Consider the following 21,341-nt stretch of genomic DNA (forward strand, 5'->3'; position numbering starts at 1 on the left):
CTTTACAAAAAAAGTCGTCGTATCTATCGTACATGAAATTCATCATTCGTAACTCATACCGCCTCAAGTCTAGACCGAGGTCTTTTTCTCTTCACCTTTCATTCTCATCATTCTCCTTAGTCAATTATTGATCAAAGCGTGGTTTTCGCTGTGGGTCAACCGAGAGATCTTTTTTTTTTTTTACTAGCGCCCCCGAATCCCCGATCCCGCACCAAAATACTCCGTAGATTAAACTCAACCATATCCAGACCTGGATCATAGAGGGCAAAAAGCGTTAGAAGAAAGGACAAGGCAGTGACATACATGCTACCATCTACTGGTGAACATGGATAAGTCGGGAACTTTCAGCATCTGGTCACCCGGCAGTAGTGGGGGCGCAGACTCGTCCCTCACAACACCAATATGGACCGGTTGGAGCGGGAACGTCTCGCCCAGCCAGATGCCAATGACGTGGTCGAGAACAACTTGCTGGATAACGATACCGCTCTGTGGCAGGGCGGGAAGCCATGATCCGTTGATTTCAAACTATTGCTCGTTAATACATAACGTACCATTAGGAAGAAAAAAAAAAAAAAAAAAAAAAAAAAAAAACGCGGTTACCTGTATGAAAGGATGTTGTTGTCCATAACCGCGGCGACAAACGGACAAGCGTACAGTCCTAGATGGCTGTACGTCCGGGAAAGAAACGGAGTAGCCGCGGTGCTGGCGCTCGTTGATGTATACTTCCGTGATGCCACGACGGACAAGATCGGTGTAGAAAGTGACTGACTGAGCTTTTTGGAAGGAGATATATGTGGCGTGGGCAAGGTATGTGGATGGATCAGACTGCTGTGTTGGCCAGGAGCCTACTCTTATGCTGGAGTTGATCCATGAGTTTCCCGGCGGCATACTATCTGCGTCGAAGTAAGGCTCAATCCCACCCCTGTTAGTGGGCAGTATGGCTCGACATTTCATTGACTGGAACATTGGTTAGTAGGGGAAAAGTCTGAACGGGAATATAAGAGTACGGTACATCACAAACAAGGCGTAGCCTATGTAGATCTGCATCTCTGACTCTGGATATCTGCTTTTTAAAGGGGGCGGTGGGATGGTCGAATATCCAGTTTGGTCGACCATCACTTTCATCCAGAGCTATATCAACCACACCAATACTGTCTGTCTTGACGGCTAGAAATGTGCTGTCTCCAAACTGGTAGTCCCTATATGGCAGGGTATTTCTATCATGCTCCTTAGTAGGGGTAGAAGCACCGTCTTCAGGATCTGAGAGATGGCTGATGTACACACGACCACCAACCCGCACAAGATGAATTCTGACAGTGTCCCCGCGTACATCTACGGTTTCGAGCTCGAACCTGGAGTCCAATATGAGCAGGGGAGAGGCAGATAGAGGCTGAAGCTGGGCTGCCAGCCTGACGATGAACTCTAGTCTGCCCACATCATACTTTGATATCAAGTTCCATACTTCATTTGGGAGTTTAGAAATCCCTTTTCTGACATCTATATCTATACTTGCACTATTAATGGTATTATTATTGGGACCATCGACGTGGTGAAAAGCGCCGTGTTCATCTACCGGTCCTGTCGAGGAGGGCAAGAAAGTAGGCTCTATCAGGTCGAGCAACCGGCTGACGCTGCCGGGCGCCAAGTGGCTGATGATGGAGAGACAGCGGCAGTGGATGAGCACCGCCCTGTCTGTGTATCTGACACCTGGGAACCGTTTGATTTGGAAGAGAACTCCCTGGACGAAGACACGGCCGTCTGTGTACTGGGGCTGTTCCTGGAGAGAGTCGAAGTAGCGTGACTGGTGTAGTGGGAAGAGACGATAGCTGGAAGTGTGTTCGATGGCGACGTCGTGCTGGCAGAGTGGGCAGGTCGGGTGGAAGTACGGATATCTGTTGATTTCCGTCATCGTCTTCTCCGTCTCATCTACCCAGGACTCATATTTGGCCGCCGCTGCCGTCGTCGTCGTCGTCGTCGTTGTCGTTGTCGTCGGCGTTGTTGTACAGGAGATCTACAGCGAGTAAATCCGCGGATCTGGCCATCGCGTGAACCGGGCGGGAGTCGCATCACATGACTGGTTATCCCAACTGTGGATCAGGAACAGCTACGCCGTACGCATCTGCAGAAATGGAATGTGTAACGGGCCATGTCCCATATCTACGGAGAGTTGCTCTAGAAAGTGAAGATATAATAATACACATGGTGACATGGTCTGTTTTACTAGGTTGTGCCAAACCCTCTTCCTGCAGCCGAAACCCCAGGATCAAAACCAGGACCAAAACCAGACTCTCCTTGGAAGGCCAACCAAGTAGTGCCAAACAAACGTACTTTTCAAAGCATGCAGATACTTTTTCCAGAGTGGCTGGTAGCGAAGTGCCAACTCGGGACCCAGTATCCCTTTTCGTACCAGCGCCTCGCAGGTTTTTCTCTCCTGCAGGCGGTCAGTGGTCTCATATTCCATGGTTGATGCAAAGTCTTTTGTTTTGCGCTTGAAATCATATGCTACCAGTGCCATGGTAGGGTAAACATTATACCAGCAGCCAAGTATAAGGCCATCGAAAATTTCATGACGATTTAGCTCGGGGAATTTCATTTGCTCGAATCGAGATTCTAATTCTGGCCAATCTAGATCGATATCTTCATAGGGTTTGTGACCGTAGACCATGTAATAGAGGAGGGAGCCAACTGCAAATTGCTCTGTTCTAGCAGAGCAGAGACCATATGTACCCTGTAATGGCCCGGCAGCCAGCTGCATGGCCCAGGGAGCACGAGAGTGTTCCAATAGCTGCCCAATGGTAGTAGCACGGCCGAAATCAGAGAGTTTCAAATTGAGTCTCTCATCAAGGAGACAGTTCGACGTATTCAGGTCGTTATGGCAAAATCCCATTTTCTCCACGTATTCTAGCGCAGATGTGAGCTGTTGTATCCACCGGGCAATAAGCGCGGGGTCCTCGTAATCCTTAATACGGATAAGACGGCCAAAGAAGTCGTTATTTTCTCGCTCCTGGCGCTCATGGAAGCGATATAAGAGTGCCTTGTTCGCGCAGAATGAGAGGAAGAGATGGTCGGGAAACATAAGGAAGCATTCCACGATATGTGGACACCGATCACGGCGCTCGTTGAAAGATTTGTAAAAAGCGATATCCCCGTGTAAGGGATGGCCCATCACCTTCTCCTCTGCATGGTCTCGGTCAGGGCGTACAGTTTTCACCACAATGGTCGGGCTGACGAGGTAGATGTACGCATAGCCGCCAACCCCAATGCAGCCATGTTTTTCCAGGGTATCAGAGTAGCGGAAGCCCATGGCAAATGTCAAAGGGCCTATGTCTGTAGATATATGGGCGTGCAGAGGTCGGGCTTGGTGTGTTGGATGAGATTTTGTTTGACTCCTTAATCGAAGAAGATCGTCTCAGCAGCTCTCTTGAACATATCTACGCTATGCCGTTTTGGGTAACACGACATTGACATATACTTAGTACAGTATAGATAGTACAGTAGAAGGAAACGAGGTTTTATTGTGAAGCACGAATAACCAGAAGGGCAGACGGTACGGAAGTAGCTGAGCGAATACAGAACATGATATGCAGGTATAGCGAACGCATCGGAGGTAAGATTTAGCTAAGTTGTCCTTGAGCCTAACTATTGAGTGAACCAACTATGGCGTACGCTGATATTGCTACCATATAACCAAGTATCTGCGAATTCCATCCTACTGGAGGCGATGGATATTCCAAACGTCGGCAATTCTATAATATAAAGCCATCAGATTCGGTGTGACTCTTTGGGAGGTTCATAAGCTAAGGAATACCAACAGGGGAATTTATAGCCAGCGTTAAATTTCTTTGGCCCACCGTCTGCAGTCTTGTACCATTTTCCAGCGGGTGTGCAGGCCCAAAGGCCGGAAGCCTGGCAGTCATCACAAGGCGTATGTTTGACTGTGCTTCCAACGCTGGTATTTCTGCCCTTCTCTATTCCACAGCCCCCGCAATTTATCTCGGGGATCAGGCTGCCGGGCATTTCGAGGATATGGCGACAAGCAAAATAGATTCGACTATAGGTTCTTTTGCACATGGCTGACGCTGCTGTGTTTTCGTTAGGCATCTCTTTCTATACCCAGTATTGGAGAACGAAGATGCCGTACGATAGAGGCCCTCCTTGGTTCTAGCTGGAGGGAGCTGTGGTTGATGGAACGATATGACTTACCTGGCACCTAGAACTGCACACTGGCTCTCAGCGGATGATTCAGATTCTATTTCTTTTCACTGGGTGATTTTTTTTTTTCTTTATTTTCTTGTGATGAAAGCAACTCTAGAAGCGAGCAAGCAGTTTCTTTACATACCAACTGCTGCATTCTAGGCAACCACCTGCATCCTAGGCTACCATGTACATTCTAGGCAACCATCTGTATTTGATGATTCGACGCAGGAAGCACATGGAAGCGGCTTACAGCGGATGGACAGGGCAGGGGATATGTTAAGTTCTTATTGGAGGGGCGACTGCACAGGGAGCTCGGTGTATTTATCAGTGACAGAGCACTCTGTATGGAAGATAAAGTCATGCACAAAGCCCAGAAGCAAGCTGATTATGACTTATAAAATCCTAGTCCCAGTATTAATATTAATATGGTGATAGGGGTAGAGCAGTTGTAAGGAGAGGCGAAAATATAGGGGAGACGTTGCAATAGACGAGCAACTAGTTAGCTAGGGGCTTAGTCCAACCTTACTACGATTTCGACGACGACGACGACTTCGACGCCCATCACTCACTCCATCACGATCACCGCGATCACGATCACTGCTGTCATCACCTCCTTTACTCCGTGCGGAATGCTCTAACCACTGCATCATCGTCGGATCGTCACGTTCTACTGCGTCCACGCCACCTCATCTCGCCCGTCACCTCCCAGGTTTCACCAGCGACGATCTGGTCTGGCCAACCAAGGCAGCGTCCCAGCAGACAAGCGAACCCCCCCGAGCGGCCCACAGCTGACTCTCTCATCCCCCCCGTCCCCTCGTCCCTGACTGACTTATTCAAGTACTGGAAAAAGCAAGGAAAAGCCGGCGCCAAAGCAACAAAGCCAGCCAGCGAGCAAGAGGAGCCAACGTTTTCAGCGTTGGCCTTGCTGTTCCCTCACAAAGGGGCCTCATTTCCTTGCTTTGTCTTCCTACTCTTCTCCTCTTCTTCTTTCTCTTCCCTTCACTTGTCCTCTTCTCTTCTTCTCTTCTTCTCTTCTTCTTCTTATACTCCGTCTATTTTTATGTCGCTGACTTTTCCTCGTCAAGGCTGAAACAGGTAACCGTCTCGTATCGTATGTAACGAGCGTATCAAATACCGCCCTGATACCGGCCGAGCGTTGGTTCCTGTCATTAAAACCTTGTTCCTGGCGCTAGTCCTGCTTCAGGCCTAGGGCGGCCACGCAAGTCTCCCCTCTCAGCCAATCAGCTGCCGTCCCCTCTCTGTTATGCGGCCGCTTTTACGAGAGTCAGGGGGCCCGGGCGGGGCGGCTCTCCTGCGCCCGCCGGCCAGCCCACCAACGGGAAACGCGGTAACGTCGTAACGCGTATTACCAGTTTGTGTCTCCTTTCCCTGCGCAGCCCCTGGTTTTTTTCGCTGCGTTTTTAAAAACTGCCGCCTCGTCCACTTTTTCTGCTTCTTCCTCTCTTCCTCTTTCTCTCTCTCTCTCTCTCTCTTCTTTGCAACGACATCCTCGCATCATCCAGCGTCACCACCGAACGTCGCTCTTTTCGTTCGCTCATTTTCTTGTTCTTGCTTTCAAGGTCGTTGCTGAGACAACGCCTTATCCGCTCCTTAAGACTCTCGCTCATTACGATACGACCTGTCTGTCCTTCACGGTGAGTCTTCGCAAGAGACACAGCCACCGAAAAAACATAGACTGACTGACTGGCGATATAGAAGATGCACTATTCTCTCTTCTTCGGAGCTGCGCTCGCAGCCTCCGTCTCAACGGTCTCGGCTGAGGCCGGTTGCAACAATGATGGCGGCAACTGGTACTGCTCCGCCGTTGACCTGATCACATACTCGGGCTTTTCTACCTCAGGCACCTACGACTTGGTCACCTCCATGAGCGGCGGTAAATGCGGGTCTGAGAAACATGAGTACTCTGGTGCATTTGGCCCTCTTGGCGAAGAGGTAAGCTTGAACGTGTCTAGAGAGAAAGATACAAAGCATGAAAGGGGCTAATTAACTCGAGTAGCTGTCTATTCACCTCCGTGGACCCATGCAACTTTTCAGTATGGCTGTCTACAACAGAGGCAGTGGTGAGAAGCCCAAGCGCGAGCTCAAGCCATCTATCCACGAGCGCCGTCACGGCCACTCCCACCAGCGATTCCATGAGAAGCGCGCCGTCGGAGACAAAGTCGTCGCCATCATCGACGGCCAGGTCGTCTCCTGGATCAACGAATACGCTGGTGGTGCCCCTGCTGCCCCCACTTCTGCTCCTGGTGCTCCTGGTATCAACGAACCTCAGGTCAAGAGCAACGGCTATAAGGGTGGTGACAAGCCCAAGGACCCCAAACCCCATGGTCCCGTCAATGTTGCTCCAGGCGACTGGCGACGTGTTGCCCTCGTAGACACCGATAAGCAGGAAGCTGAGGGCGTCTCTTTCTTGAACAATAATGGTGGTTGGGATAAAGGTGTGGATCAGGCCTTCGGAGCCGCCCTTAAAAGACTTGGCCTTGACGACGATTTCTTCGGTATGGGCGATGGACCAAACTTCCCCAAGGACCCAACCATTCCTGATGGCAAAGAGCTCATCATCATGTCGGACAAGTCGTGCGAGGGTGGTAGTTGTGGCTTCACCCGTCCTGGTGCCGATGCCTTCCGTAGGTTCCCCCACGCCATATATACCAACAATTTAGCCGTCCATATACTAACTAGCATTTACAGACGGCTTCGGTGGTGAGGATAAGATTTTCCTCTTTAGGGTTGCCATGCCCCTAACTGGCACACGCGGTTCATCTATCTACGACCCCAAGGACATGCCCGCCATCTGGCTGCTCAACGCCAACATCCCCCGCACCTCTCAGTACCCCATGGACCCAACTTGCTCTTGCTGGAAGTCTGGATGCGGCGAGTTCGACGTCCTCGAGGTCCTCGCCCCCGGTGACAAGCGCTGCAAGTCTACCTACCACACTAAACAGGAACTATCCGGTGGCTCCAGCTACTACTTTGATCGTCCAGAGGAACCGATTACCATCGCTGTTGTCTTCAACGGTGACGATGGCACCCTCTACGTCAAGACTCTCAAAGAGGGCTTCGACAAGTTCCCCGAGACCCTCAGCCCCGAGGACGTTAAGAAACTCTGTGCCAGCGACGGGAAAACCAACAACTTCGCTCTCGCCTCTTAGAAGCCCGGACTAGCCCGTCACGGTTTCTTTTTCTTTCTCGTTGTCGTTTTATACTGTTATCTTGATATCCATGCCTTGCAAATAACATCCTCTGTTTATATACATACATACATACATACTTCCTCTCGGTGTTGACAGAATCGGCACTCCCCGGTGATCAGTGTCCGCTTCGACCTCCTTTAACCTCTTCTACTTTGATTTTAAATTCATGAGATGATCCTTTTTTCCCCCCTCAACATTATTTTTTTCCTTTTCTCAAGGAGGCATGAAGCGGATTCGGGACATCCGGCTGTCTGATGAAACCCCTTTCTTGTTTGTATCCTGTATCTACTCTTTCAATGAACAATTTGTCTCTTAAATCCCTTATCGTATCATTGATCTCCGTCTCTCGACGCATATGTAGAGTAGTCCAATATGCGCAACGAGGCCCCTGGCAACTTATGTTGGATATTGCCCCTGACAGCATAATGATAATGACCACCCAGGCCACTGTCTCGCCCTGTTATTAGACGGCATCTTCCGACCTGTCATTAACAATTTCGCCTGCTATCTAATCTCCATTGCTGGATACTCGCTACTCTCGTCTTGTCTCATCTCTACGTTATCTGCGCCTTCGACCGACTGAGTCCGCTCTCTCTCCAGCTCCATGGATGCCGTGACATCCCGTGACTTCAAGAAATTTGGATTTGACCGAACTTGACACACGACCAAAAGACAGCACAGAACAGCAGACAACCACCAGGACAGCCCAGGAGCACAATACAGCGCCATTCCCACGCTTCTTGACCGGAAGGCCATACCAATTCTACCACCTCGAGATCCGATCTCTCGCTACTCTTCTCGTTGCGGCGCTGTTTTGCGCAGCCGGCACTTTTCCACCTACGACAGTCTCCACTGACACCAACGGACCGAACCAGTCAGACAGACTGATATACGGCCATTGGGATTGGGATATCGATCGGAATATCTGGGCTATGGATGCATGCACTGCATGACGGGCGCATGGTTACATATACGCTCTCCTGAAGTGGACAACAGACAACTTTTTGCGGAGACGGAGAAGTGCAGCAGAGCGGAAATCAACATATACGCCCATATCTTGCTGGCCAAGATATACGTACATATACATCTATCTATACATATCAATAGCCGGATACAAAGGAAAGAAAACGGTTTAATTTATCCAGGATGGATGGGGGTGAGTTGGCCTGCTCCGTTTGACACCCATTGAAGCCGCTATTCGAACTAACAGCTTCATCATAGCCCCTGCAGTGTCCGGCCTGGACGCCATACCACTCGACAAGTTGAAAGAAGAGTACCTCCGACGGTCGTGCGGAAGTAAGAAGATAAACACATACAATACACCAGCCCACGTAGCTGCGTTGTTCCTCATACTCACCCTCAGTACCTTCGGTACGGTCAATTCACCACATGCCTCTTATGCAGTGATAGTGACATGCTAACATTCAGCTATCAACCAGCCTGTGCGTTTCCCATAATAGCTCGACGGTTCCCTAAACTACCTATCCCGCGCCGTTTTCTCTTTTTGTCTCGCCATTTCGGAACAGCAGGCGTGCTTATAGCTACTGCCTTCGTCCACCTGCTGCCGACGGCGTTCATATCCCTGACCAGCCCATGTCTGCCGCGATTCTGGAATAAGGGCTATCCTGCCTTTGCCGGGCTGGTAGCCATGGTTGCGGTGCTAATAGTCGTTTGCATTGAAATGTTCTTTGCCATGAAGGGAGCTGGGCATGTTCATGGATCGGAGTATGATACGCTAATAGGTGATGGTCACGGCCATGGTCATGGCCATGGACACGGGCACGGGCACAATCACGGTCACGCACACGAGAACGGCTCATCTGTACGAATGGGCAAAGTACGACGGAATCCACCGGCCAGGATAATCATTAGCAACTCGACGGAGAACCTGGTCGATGGAGCAAGTCCGCTAATGCAGAATGGCCATGCAAGAGGTCAAGATGGTCGAGATGCAGGTGCAGACCACGCAAGCGACGATGAAGATCTGGACCTTGATCTTGAAGAACTCGATCCGCAGCCGGACGATAACGAGTCGGAATACGTACGCCCTACGCATCACGGCCATCATCACCACCACCATAGCCACGACAGCCATATGAGCGAGCAAAGTGCTCAAAAGCAACTCCTTCAATGCCTCCTTCTTGAAGCCGGTATTCTTTTCCACAGCATATTCATCGGTATGGCTCTCTCCGTAGCCACGGGTGCAAACTTCCTCGTCCTTCTAGTCGCTATATCCTTCCACCAGACATTTGAAGGCTTTGCTCTCGGCGCACGCATAGCGGCTCTAATACCGGCGCTGTTCCCTGCCTCGTCACCTAGACCGTGGCTCATGGCTCTTGCATACGGGGCAACTACGCCTATAGGTCAAGCTATTGGACTCGGTGTACATAATTTATACGATCCAGCGAGCACTACGGGTCTGCTCATGGTTGGACTGACGAACGCATTCAGTAGTGGCCTCTTACTATTTGCTGGGCTAGTGGAGCTCCTTGCGGAGGACTTCCTGAGTGATAGAAGCTACGAGGTTCTGCAAGGACGAAATCGGCTTGAGGCCGGTATTGCTGTTGCTGCTGGTGCGTCGTTGATGGCCTTGGTAGGAGCCTTTGCGTAGGTCGGTCGCTTTTTTTACTCCCGGTTTCTTTCCATACCTCGGTAATTTATAGCTTTATTCTTGGGATAATGTATTTCTAACCATGCTTTAAGCTAAGTTATGTATTCATTCTGGACGTGATATTTTGTTTTCTTCTCAATGACCCCGAAATGTTTTGTTTTTTGTTCATCAATCAAATCAGACTTTGGAAAAATATCGATAAAGTCAATTCTCCTTTTACCGCACGGCATTCATTAACATCAATCAATCAATCAATCAATCTACTGCAGGGACTCAATAACCATGGCGCTAGCACCGCCTCCACCATTGCAAATACCCACACATCCAAGCTTCCCCTTTTTCTCACGCAAGACACCCAAAAGAGTAGTCAGGATACGCGCACCACTAGCTCCAAGCGGGTGCCCCAGTGCAACAGATCCACCGTGGATGTTGACCTTATCCTCAGAGAGGTTGAGGATCTTCATATTTGCCAATGCAACAACGCTGAATGCCTCGTTGATCTCAAAGGCGTCAATGGCACTTTGTTCAACTCCAGCGTGCTTGAGAGCCTTGGGGATGGCCAGGGATGGAGCAGTGGTGAACTTGCTGGGCGCCTTGGCTGCGTCACCCCATCCGAGGATCTTGGCCATGGGCTTGAGGTTGAGCTCTTTCAGCTTGGCTTCAGAGACCAGCACGAGGGCTGCTGCGCCGTCGTTAAGGGGGGATGAGTTAGGGGCCGTTACTGTGCCGCCATTTGGGATGAAAGCAGGCTTGATGGCTCGGAGTTTGTCGGGGTTAAGCTAGATGGGTTTATATTAGTCGTTTGTCTCTCGTTGATTCCTACTTATTGTAAAGGGGGCTGCTCACGTTTTTGGCTTCCTCGTCCTTGTCGACGATGGTGGATGGCTTGCTGCGGAAACCAGGGATCTCAACAGGTGCAATCTCTGCGCTGAGAGCACCGGAGTTCTGCGCAGCCTGGGCACGCTGGTATGTGCGGATAGCATAGTCGTCTTGCTGCTCACGGCTGAATCCATGGTCCTGAGCACACTCCTCTGCCTGGAGCCCCATGAGCTCTTGCTTTCCATAAGCATCCATCAGGCCATCCTTCATGATACCGTCTGTGAGACTCTGGTGGCCGTACTTGGCTCCGGTACGCATATTCGGGAGGTAGTGGGGGGTGTTTGACATGGACTCAGTTCCGCCAGCAACGATGATATCGGCGTTACCAGTCATGATGGTCTGGGCACCCAGAATGACAGCCTTGAGACCTGAGGCGCAGACCTTGTTTACAGTAGTGCAAACTGTAGAATCCAAGAGTCCAGCCCCCAGTGCGCATTGTCTGGCAGGGTTCTGACCGACACTGTTGCAACCCCGTTAGCTCGAGAGCTACCCCCGCCAAAAGGAGGGACAACCTTACTTTGCAGACAGGACATTGCCAAAGAAGACCTCTTCCACATCTTCTGGCTTAATTCCTTGAGCCCGTTCAAGAGCAGCTATTGCAATCCAGCTTCATTAGTCCTGGACAGTACCCAAGTTAAGCTGCAATATATATACCCTTTATCGCGTGGGATCCGAGCTGAGGGGCAGTGAGAGACGAAAGAGAGCTACACAGCCGGTCAAGTCAGTACAAGTTCTCAAATACCTCCAATCCCAGCTTCTCCAGTGTCACCGGTAACCATTTGGCTATAGGAGAGCTGTCTGAAGACTTACCCAAGGAACGAGCCCACTGGGGTTCGGGCTGCCGATACGATGTAAACTGGAGGACGAGAAGACATTGCGGGGAAGCTTGACGGATAGAGATCTTGCTGGTAAGAGAGATGTAGAGATTATTATTATATTAAAATGTAGGATGTTCAAATATGTAGAGCAGGTGAAAGAAGAGGAAGACAGCGCAAGATGGTTTGGTCGCCCTTTTTATGGTTATGGTTTTGTTGAGCTTGCGGACCCAAAAACTAGATAAGCCGGGGCGTTGGAGTTTAGCCTGGCGGGTGAGCGAGCGTTATCGGAGATGCACCCTTTGTCCATCGACACTGCGGTCGCCCTTCTGGTGCATGATCATCTTTATATCTACAAAATGCGCTTCTCAAACTGAGAGTCGCTTTAATTATTTGTAAATTTATTCAAGCAGATTTTACTTCTCATATGGCAGAAATTACTGTTTTTGGCATGTTGGGCCTGTTTGCAACTATACAATAAGGTTCCGGCTAAATATTATTCCCTATGTACATGTATTACGGTATTTTTGAGCTTTCTATCAGCTTTTGTGTGTATTTTGACTGTATGGGTTTATTACGAGATATTCTGCCCCTGAATGGTGGCAAGTAATTATTATAGAGATGAGCAATCATTAGTTAAAATACATTAAAACTTCAGGCAGTCACAGAGATCATGTCGCCCAAAGATAGGGCCTCCACAGTGAGTGCTAGACAGCCTTGGTCTATGCAATGTTCTAGGCAAGAGCTATCTGTTCCTTCCTGGTAGCATTCTTGATCCATTGGGCCGACCATGTCTTCATGAGCTTGTCCATAGAAGGAAGCTGTAGTATATCTGGACGATGTGCGAGAGCCCGGCGCAGATTATCAGTACAGTAACGATGCTCGCCTGCGTGAATATTCTGCCAGATGTCGTGGCGTTCGTGCTCTTTATCCTCCATCTCTGGAAGAAAGACGCTCAACCTACCAGCTCGGAACTTTGCAAGAGATTGAAGCCAGTCCTCATACGGAACAGGCCGTAGCGGCGAGGGGCAGCATTGTCGTAACATATCAAAAGTCGCCGGAAGATCAACCAGATTCTCCTGATCTGGTTGTATCACATTGTACGCATGGCCGATATTTTCCAGTGATGTGGAAATCTCCAACATGCACGAAACAGCGAAGTCCACTGGAACAAACTGGCTGCGTTGTTTGGGGGCAATGGGATAGCTGCCAATTTGTATGCAGTTGGACATCATTCTCGAGGTGGCATCGTCATCGTTCCCAATACCAGTAACGCTATGTCCCAGAACCATGCTGAAACGATAAATAGATGCAGGCACTCCGTTCGATATGGCATTCCATAAGACCATCTCAGCAGTGTACTTGCTGTATGAGTATCCGATATGGTGGCCAGCCTTCTTAAGATCAACCTCCGGTTTTTGATCTTCTGAAATGCGCTGCTTGCCGAGATATGCATTTAGCCCACATGCAGACAAACTGGAGCTATGATGGAAAGTTATTGGCCGCTTGTTGGTCGCAAATTGAAGCATGTTGAAAGTTCCGATAACGTTTACCTCCCGGTGAGCAAAATAGGGCTCTAGAAAATTTGACAGCGCAGCAAAATGAAAGACAGCACTTGTCCACGCTGACAATTCATCAAACTTAGCCCCTTCAAGACCCAATTTTGGCTTGGATATATCTCCCGGAATGACTGCCAGCTTCTCATCGCATTTCCATTCAATCCCATATTTCTTGAAAGCCTCCTTGATGCGTTGCAGGCCAGTGTTTTCATCCCTTGCTCGTACAAGACAGGCAACAATTTTAATATCGGGCCGCTCAAGGAGCGATGCTAGCATCCACGCACCAATAAAACCGGTAGCACCTGTTAAGAATATCCGGCCCTCAGATTCGCATTTCCAGTCAATTGTCGGCCCTGGAGTAGGTTGCAATCCAGTTCCCAACAGTATATCGTTTTTCAATGTTCCCTCATCAGGGGTTTCGCTCGTAGATATCCCGCTATCCTCCCCATCAGCTTCGGTGGATTTTGACTGATACTTACAGCGCAATGCATTCAGGGTAGTCGCTGTGAGTCCTCCGACGGTCTTTGCATTTGAGATTTCAATCAGTGGTACGTCCAACGATAAATTCCGGCGGAACCAGCTTCTGATCTCGATAGACATCAAAGAGTCGATTGCAATGTTATCGATCTCCTCGTCGTCTGCATTTTCATCAAGTCCCACACGCGGGCCTATCAGCACCCTCAGTTCCTTTGCGATTCTTTTCTTACTCTCCGGCAAGTCTAAGATGCTGGGGTCCTTCTTGATGTCTTCAACGAAGCTTCTGAGGTCTACAATGCTAGTAGTGTTTGCCTTGTCAGATTTCCACTGGAGGTTTTTATTAACGGTGAATCGAGCATCTCTTGGCCATAATGGGTGGTTACCACTATCAGGAGGAGGTTTCGATGTACCCAGCCCTATAGCAAATTGGCCTGACTCGGACCCCTTTGACTTCAACATGGCTACCTGCAGAGCATCGACGAGATGGGATTCGTCCAGCATTTCTATTGAGCAGGCAAGTGCCTTCTGCACCAAATCTTTATCCTGGCTAAAATGGCCAATTTCCTTCATAGCCCCAACGTCAATAGCCCAGGCTGGCAGATTCATATATTTGCGATAGCGGACGAAAGTATCCAGGAAGGCGTTCGCTGCATTATAGTTTGCCTGGCCAAAGTTACCTCCCAGACCAGATATAGAGCTAATGAGGATGAAAAAATCTAGGGAAACGTCCTTGAAGACGTTATGTAAATTCCATGTTCCTTGGACTTTGGGCGCGAGTGCAGCATTCCAGTCATCATAGGTCATTTTTTCAAAGGCTTCGTCCTGTCTCCTGTGTCAGTAACCCGCTTTAGAAGAGTAGATGTGCCTCTATATGTTTCACTTACCCTCAGTACCATAGCCAAGTTGATAACGCCAACAACTGGTTTTGGGCTAGCAGTAGCTGCCCGTTTGACATCGTCTAGTTCAGCTACATTTCCCTTCACTATAGTAGCAGTACACCCTTGAGCAGCCAGTTCGCGCAGGAAAGCTTTGTCTGAATCAGATTCTCCTGCTGATCGCGACAAAAATATAAAATTCCGGGCTCCCTTTTCAATCATCCAAGTCGTAATAGGACGACCAAGTCCGCCGAGTCCGCCTGCCAGTAAGTAGGACCCTCCTGGGGATAGAGAAAGGTTTAAGTTGTTTTTTGCGACTGGTAATTCTGCTGGATCCTCTGGCATTTTTATGATGATCTTGCCCATATGTTTCCCGGTCTGCATGTACCTGAAGGCACTAATGATGTCCGTGGCCTCATATGTCGTCGTTGGCTGTATTGGCTGAATATTTCCTTGTTGGTAAAACTCAATAACGTCTCGGCATAGCCTTCTCATTCATCAGCGTCTGACAAGCATATATTATCAAGACCGATAGGTAAGAGAAAAGGAATACGTACTGTCCAAACATAGTCGTATCTGTCTCGCCGAGTCGGAATAGGTCAACTCCGAAATATGCCCTATTTCCAGAGAATCCGTCCATATTCAGCTGTGCATGGCCTAGGATGTCTCTCTTCCCTAGTTCAATCATCCGACCAAACTCGGCGACACATCGCCACGAGGCATGCAACAATTCGCCAGAGAGAGAATTCAGGACAAGATCGACTCCCCTACCATTGGTATGTCGCATGACATCGTCGAAGAATGAGATGCTCCTTGAATCAAATATACGATCTTCTGGAATCTGATGGTTCTCTACAAGGTACTTCCGTTTCTGTTCGTTTCCAACAGTTGCGTAGATCTTGCACACATCATTAGCGAACGTCGTAATATAAAGGGTTGTGTTATCCTTACCTCTGCCCCAATGGTTCGACAAAGGTGGATTGCTGCCAAACCAACACCGCCACATGCAGAGTGGATTAGTATAGACTATTACGTTTTTTTTATTTTTTTCGTCAGTTTGAAAGATTGCCAATGAAGTTTGGTGGGTTTCTTTTTACCTGGTTTTTTTGAAGATTTCCAAGCCGTATTAGGGAGAGTATCACGGTAGCATATACCGAAGTCATTGTCGCTGCATCTTCTAGAGACAATCCATCGGGGATTGGGACACAGTGATTTGCAGGTATCACCTTCCTGGTACGAAGAAGACCGATACCCAGAGCTAGAATCCTTTGACCAACACGCAAGGTCTTGACGTTTGAACCGACTTTGAAAATAGTTCCCGAGCTTTCAAGTCCAATCTCACTTGTGTCGCCAAGGGCACCCAACGTCACCATAATGTCCTATTAGCAAGTAAGTATCTTCCACTAGAAACCCAATACACTGTCAATGCATACCCTAAAATTAAGCCCCGTGTATTTTATTTCCACCATCACATCATTTTCCCCAACTGGAGGCTCTTCGGATTCAACCCAGGATAAAGAATCCAAGAGACCATAGGTTCCAATGTGTAGACCTTTGGACATATTGGGCTTGTTGGTCGTGGTAATTTCCTCATCCAGAGGCGTCCAATGGAATCGGCCAATATGCACAGCTCCATCACGTACAGTGAATTCATAATCTTGGTCCAGCCATGGTTTCTCGCGGGAGATTTGCATATCCTGAAGTAGATCACAGAGGACGGTAGCAGTCTTTTCATCGAACTTATCAACTTCGACCGTGGAAAAATCTACATCCATCTCGAATCGAAGCGTACGAGCCAGACCAAGAACTAAACCATATCGAGGGTCTGAACACTCAAGCTGACTTCCTCGTGTTACCCATATCATCCGGCAATTGGCTGCAGTTGACATAGCTTTTTGGAAGGCGCGGAAGTTTCCTTCGGAGATTTTGTCGAAAAATGGGCCACCTAAGTCAAGGAATGAAATTATGATCTGACCGGCAGGAAGTTGGTCCAGGGTACACCAATGTACTGTGTAGCCCCTTTGGGAAAGCTGTGCCTCTGCCATATATGCCCATTCATGAACCCCCGGATGATGAAGAAAAGATATATCTCCTTTAACCGGGAGAATATCTGCACGCCGCGACCATATACCAGCGCCATAGTGATACGGTTTCTCACAGTCATAGATCACTTCTTCTGCCCCAGTGAATCCATTCTTCTGGAGTTCCCGGTCCCATCGCTCAGGATTTACAAGGGGGGTATCCTCTCGGCCATCCCCACCTCCTAGCCACCAACCTGGAAGGACACCCTAATATTTTCACACCAAATGTATTTAGCTTAAAATCGCCAGCCAAGGTGTTGAATGATTACCTACCATGATAAAATTGAAGATGGGTATGGCTGAAATTAATTGGTCAGTGGATAATAGGGCATAATATATAACTAAAGAGCATACCTGGGCAAAGTTCCTCCAGTAAAAGGCCACCTCCAGGAACTAGAAGCCTGCGTACGTACTCTAAAGTCTCACTTAGACATGGAGTTGCGTGGAGGACCTGATAGCAAATTAGCAAACTGTGGTTAGGAATATAACTGGCGTACGCACGTTCGAAGCAATAATGAGATCAAAACTCTCTGGGCTGTAGCCTTGCTTTGTCGGATCTTTGCTAATATCAAGCACGGAATATTCTATTTCTTCGAAGTCTTTAAACCTCTCTTTTGCTAACGGTAGCACTCCGGGGGATATGTCAGTAAACGTGTACTTGGAATACATACGAGTCCTTCCTGCAGGTGCTAGGTGGAGTAGCATTGTTGCCGTAGTAGCTCCTACTCCACCACCTATTTCCAATACTCTCAAGTTTGGGTTCCAGTGGCTAAGTAGGGAGAAAAAATCGGACCAAGCGGACGTCCAACACAAATCATTGTATACGTCCTTGATTCTATCATTCTCCATAAGAACTTCCAGCGAACCTACTTTGCCTTCAATTATTTGAGGGCAACGATCAAGAAGAGTTTTGGAGATATCAATGAGCGGCATGTCCCTTGGGGATTCAACCTCCAATTCTTGCACTAGCGACTCCATAGCAGTCAGGCGGGCTTCAGAAGAAGCTGCTGCCCACGGAGCACTTTCAGGGAATAGCTCATCCAGCCCTTTACTAAGACGATCTGTCTGGGATATAATCCACCGCTGATATTTGGCTAGGTGTGAAGATTCAGCTTTGAGGTGTTTTATTCGATGGAAACACTCGAGAATCGATAGATTTGCGAACTGCCCTACTATCCGCCGAGAGTGTACGGTTGATGGCCAAGGGACTGAGCCCGACACGTTCGCAGCGGAAATTGATGGGGTAATCGGTTTCCACTCGCATCGTGATATCAAGCGTTTACTTGGTGAGCTTGTATCTTCCTCGTCCACTGTAAAGAACTGGGCTCCCTCCATCCACAGTACAGGTTTATTATCCAATGTCATAACCACACGTCCACTTGCCGTACTGCTAGATCTTCCAGTGCCTTTAGCGTGGGCAGCCATTGACAGGCCCCCTGTGCTAATATAAAGTTTCTCAATAGACACGGGGATGCTGAGTTTGGTCATTTGACGAGAAATACCATGCGTGAAAGCTACGCTAAAAAGCTGTAAGCATTGGTCAATTGTTGATGGGTGTAGTGAGTAGTGGCTCTCATGTAGATTCTCATCATCAGCTATAGACGCAGTGGCTTGGTAGTCAATGGGATCCGCAGTAATGTTCTCGAGGCCTCTGAACCGAGGGCCATAATTCAGGCCTTGATTTGCCAGTGCGGAGTACCACTTGTCTGCCTGTACTTGTCTGATGAATGGACCTTTATGGTCTTTGAACCGACATACTTCAATGTCACCGGGGATCACACGGCCTGTACAGTGCTTTTGCCAGGCATTGTCGTTACAGGAGCTGATGGTGAATTCGTACCACTTGGAATCAGCACTATCCGTAAGCCGCACAGGCCTCAGGCTAGTGACAAGCTCCAGGACACTAGAATCTTCCAATATGAGAGCTCTCTTCATGAACAAGTTCCTGATTGAATATGCATGAGACCCAGAAATTTGATAGATAGCTTCACCGATCATGGCGATGTAACCAGCACAGGGAAATACAATCTCCTTATTTAACCTATGCTCCCAAATCCAAGGAGTGTGTTCCACGTATAGCAAGTTTCTCCAAGTAGGTTCTATGTCGCTTGCCTCGTAAACACGCGAGCCCAGGATCTCATGGTGTGGGTGCTGTCGACTTCTCCATCTTTGGGAGATTAAGTTCTCCCCCCAGTACCTCACATCGTGTTGCCAAGGATATTTTGGGAGATCAGTGAGCACCCTCCCAGGGCCATTAATTTCTGGGAAACTAATAGGGCTACCGTTCATGTAGGCTCTCCCTGCTGCAGTCAGCAGGCTTTTCCTCTGACCTTCACCTCGAATAAGTGTAGGTATATAGGCGACATTCAGCTTTGCTTGGTGGCCGTCGAAGATCTGCCTAAGAGGCCCAGAAAGAGCAGAATGAGGTCCAATTTCTAGGAACAACGCATTGCCACCATTTTTCTCAAGGTAGCTTCCAACCGCTGTTGAAAATAGAACAGTAGATGATAAATTTTGAGCCCAATATTTTGCATCTAGCTGAATGGGTTCATTAATGATATTTCCCGTCACACTTGAGTAGAATGGAATCATGGCGTCCTTAAAGGATATATGTGGCCCGATAAGGTCTTGATATAGCCCAGTCAAGCCTTGCATATGGTCTAATTTTAATGTGAATACGTTAATCCCGACTGATCTAGACGATAAAGAGTAATTGAATAGACTTACGAGAATGATACGCAACTCCGACGCGAAGACGCCGACAAAAGATATCATCTTCTGTTGATTGAATCCTGGTAATGACCTTGTCAAGTTTATCGCTGTCGCCAGAAATAGTCACGCTTTGTGGACTGTTTTCACACGCAATAACCACGCCATCAATAAGATAGCGTTTGGCTTTTTCCGGGCTAAGCCCAACAGCAGCCATTCCGCCTTGGGGTGTAGCATCATTTTCAGAAATTGATTTTGTCACCTGCCCGCGATAGTAGGAAATAATGATGGCAGACTCCATGGTAATGGCGCCGGCAGAGTAGGCAGCGGCAATCTCGCCGCTTGAATGACCGATCACACCAGTGGACAAAAGGCCCCAGAGTTCTAATAGATTCGACAGAGCAATTTGCACAGCTGTACAAAGTGGCTGCGCAAATTCAGGCTCGTTAATCCTAGAATCCTCACTGGATTTCAACAGCTCATCTGAAAATGTGAAATAACAGGGGTTAGTAACCGTAAAGTCAATCATGGATATTACTCATACCTTCTATACTCCAACATGGGGCGTTTTTCAGCTTTTGTAAGGCCGTATCCATGGCTTTGATATCATTCCGGAAAATATCGAACTCAAGCAGTAGTTCTTTGCCCATGCCGACCCATTGTGCCCCTTGGCCTGTGAAGACGAAAACCATACTACGCGACTTGATAGATTGAAATGTTTCAAAGCCTGCAGTATCAATACTTCCTTCTTGCTCAAGAATTGTAAAGGCTCGGTACTTGAGATGTTCCCTCCTAGCCCCCAAATTAAAGCATAAATCATTTAACACCTCCGGCCGACTTTCTACATAAGCCTTCAAATTTTCGACTTGTCGTTGCAGCGAATTCTGAGAATTTGCTGACAGAACGAGAAGTCTCGACTTATTTTGCGGCGCAGGCCTCTCTGAATGCTCGCTATTCACAGCGGTGAATGATGCAGCCGAATCAATAATAACCTGTCTAAGTTAGTAATAGTTTAACGAGATAATCATATATTACTATCCCTTACGTGCACATTTGTGCCGCCAATTCCAAAGCAATTGATGCTGACACGTTCACTTCGGTCGTGGGGCCAAGTAGTTGGCTCTAGAGGCACTTGGAGCCGGGCACTATCAAAGGGCACTAAGAAATTTGTTAATATCACCTTTTAAAGAAATTACGGGCAAATTTCTTACCCTTCGGGTTCGGGTTCTTGAAATGAATATTCGGGGGTATGATCTTATTCTCAAGGGCCAAAGTAGCCTTGATGATGCTTGTAAGTCCTGAGGCACCTTCAGAATGCCCGACGTTAGGTTTGACCTAGATACGAGTGAGCTTCGCGGACCATGAAATACCAAGACTCAGTTTCATAGTACTCACCAACCCAATATATATACCTTTCTCTCCAAAAGCTTTTGCAACGGCTGTTAATTCAGCGACGTCTCCCATGACAGTTCCAGTGCCGTGGCACTCAATGAAAGCAGTTGCAGAAAGATCAGATATCTTTGCTTGACTATAGGCCTGATGTATAAGGCTTGCTTGGGTTTCTGCACCAGGCATCGAAATGTTAGGCGTTCTACCGTCGCAGTTAGTCGCGGTAGAGCGAATGACAGCACGAATAGGATCTCCATCTCTAACTGCATCTTCAAGTCTCTTAATATAAACCGCATTTATAGCTTCACCGCGTCCATATCCATCAGCATCAGCATCGAAGGATCGACAAATTCCACTAGGCGAAAGAACCAAGTTGTCGGACATTGTAGTTGCCATCGTCGGAGCCAGAGCAAGGTTGGATCCTGCGACAATCGCAGCTGAACATTCTCCTGAGTAAAGAGAGAGGCATGCATTATGTAGAGCCACCATAGCAGCTGAGCAAGCAGTTCGAAACGTTATACTTTTTCAGGGGGTTTA

General features: G+C 48.4%; 6 protein-coding genes across 6 annotated transcripts; 2 read left to right on the top strand and 4 right to left on the bottom strand.

Moving 5' to 3' along the window:
* Positions 1 to 306: 306 nt before the first annotated feature.
* On the bottom strand, positions 307 to 1,909 carry ARB_06388 (uncharacterized protein; the record flags this gene model as incomplete). The annotated part of the gene is made up of 3 exons (XM_003015219.1): positions 307 to 525; positions 655 to 828; positions 1,022 to 1,909. The coding sequence occupies 3 exons, from the start codon at positions 1,907 to 1,909 to the stop codon at positions 307 to 309; spliced, it is 1,281 nt and encodes a 426-aa protein (XP_003015265.1).
* A 354-nt stretch (positions 1,910 to 2,263) lies between these two features.
* Positions 2,264 to 3,304, bottom strand: ARB_06389 (uncharacterized protein; the record flags this gene model as incomplete). The annotated part of the gene is made up of 1 exon (XM_003015220.1): positions 2,264 to 3,304. One exon carries the CDS (start codon positions 3,302 to 3,304, stop codon positions 2,264 to 2,266), a length of 1,041 nt encoding a protein of 346 aa, XP_003015266.1.
* Positions 3,305 to 5,916: 2,612 nt separating this feature from the next.
* Positions 5,917 to 7,367, top strand: ARB_06390 (uncharacterized protein; the record flags this gene model as incomplete). The annotated part of the gene is made up of 3 exons (XM_003015221.1): positions 5,917 to 6,150; positions 6,215 to 6,842; positions 6,907 to 7,367. 3 exons carry the CDS (start codon positions 5,917 to 5,919, stop codon positions 7,365 to 7,367), a joined length of 1,323 nt encoding a protein of 440 aa, XP_003015267.1.
* A 1,456-nt stretch (positions 7,368 to 8,823) lies between these two features.
* ARB_06391 (high affinity zinc ion transporter, putative) lies at positions 8,824 to 10,020 on the top strand (the record flags this gene model as incomplete). Its single annotated transcript, XM_003015222.1, has 1 exon — positions 8,824 to 10,020. The coding sequence occupies one exon, from the start codon at positions 8,824 to 8,826 to the stop codon at positions 10,018 to 10,020; it is 1,197 nt and encodes a 398-aa protein (XP_003015268.1).
* Positions 10,021 to 10,280: 260 nt separating this feature from the next.
* Positions 10,281 to 11,678, bottom strand: ARB_06392 (uncharacterized protein; the record flags this gene model as incomplete). The annotated part of the gene is made up of 4 exons (XM_003015223.1): positions 10,281 to 10,799; positions 10,867 to 11,359; positions 11,417 to 11,492; positions 11,642 to 11,678. The coding sequence occupies 4 exons, from the start codon at positions 11,676 to 11,678 to the stop codon at positions 10,281 to 10,283; spliced, it is 1,125 nt and encodes a 374-aa protein (XP_003015269.1).
* A 770-nt stretch (positions 11,679 to 12,448) lies between these two features.
* On the bottom strand, positions 12,449 to 21,293 carry ARB_06393 (polyketide synthase, putative; the record flags this gene model as incomplete). Its single annotated transcript, XM_003015224.1, has 12 exons — positions 12,449 to 14,572; positions 14,635 to 15,112; positions 15,183 to 15,523; positions 15,723 to 16,004; positions 16,059 to 16,913; positions 17,061 to 17,099; positions 17,208 to 19,366; positions 19,434 to 19,898; positions 19,960 to 20,407; positions 20,461 to 20,537; positions 20,627 to 20,750; positions 20,811 to 21,293. The coding sequence occupies 12 exons, from the start codon at positions 21,291 to 21,293 to the stop codon at positions 12,449 to 12,451; spliced, it is 7,875 nt and encodes a 2,624-aa protein (XP_003015270.1).
* Positions 21,294 to 21,341: the final 48 nt, after the last annotated feature.

The sequence above is a fragment of the Trichophyton benhamiae genome (assembly GCF_000151125.1).
Source record: "Trichophyton benhamiae CBS 112371 chromosome Unknown contig01535.1, whole genome shotgun sequence".
Taxonomy (NCBI): Eukaryota; Fungi; Ascomycota; class Eurotiomycetes; order Onygenales; family Arthrodermataceae; genus Trichophyton; species Trichophyton benhamiae.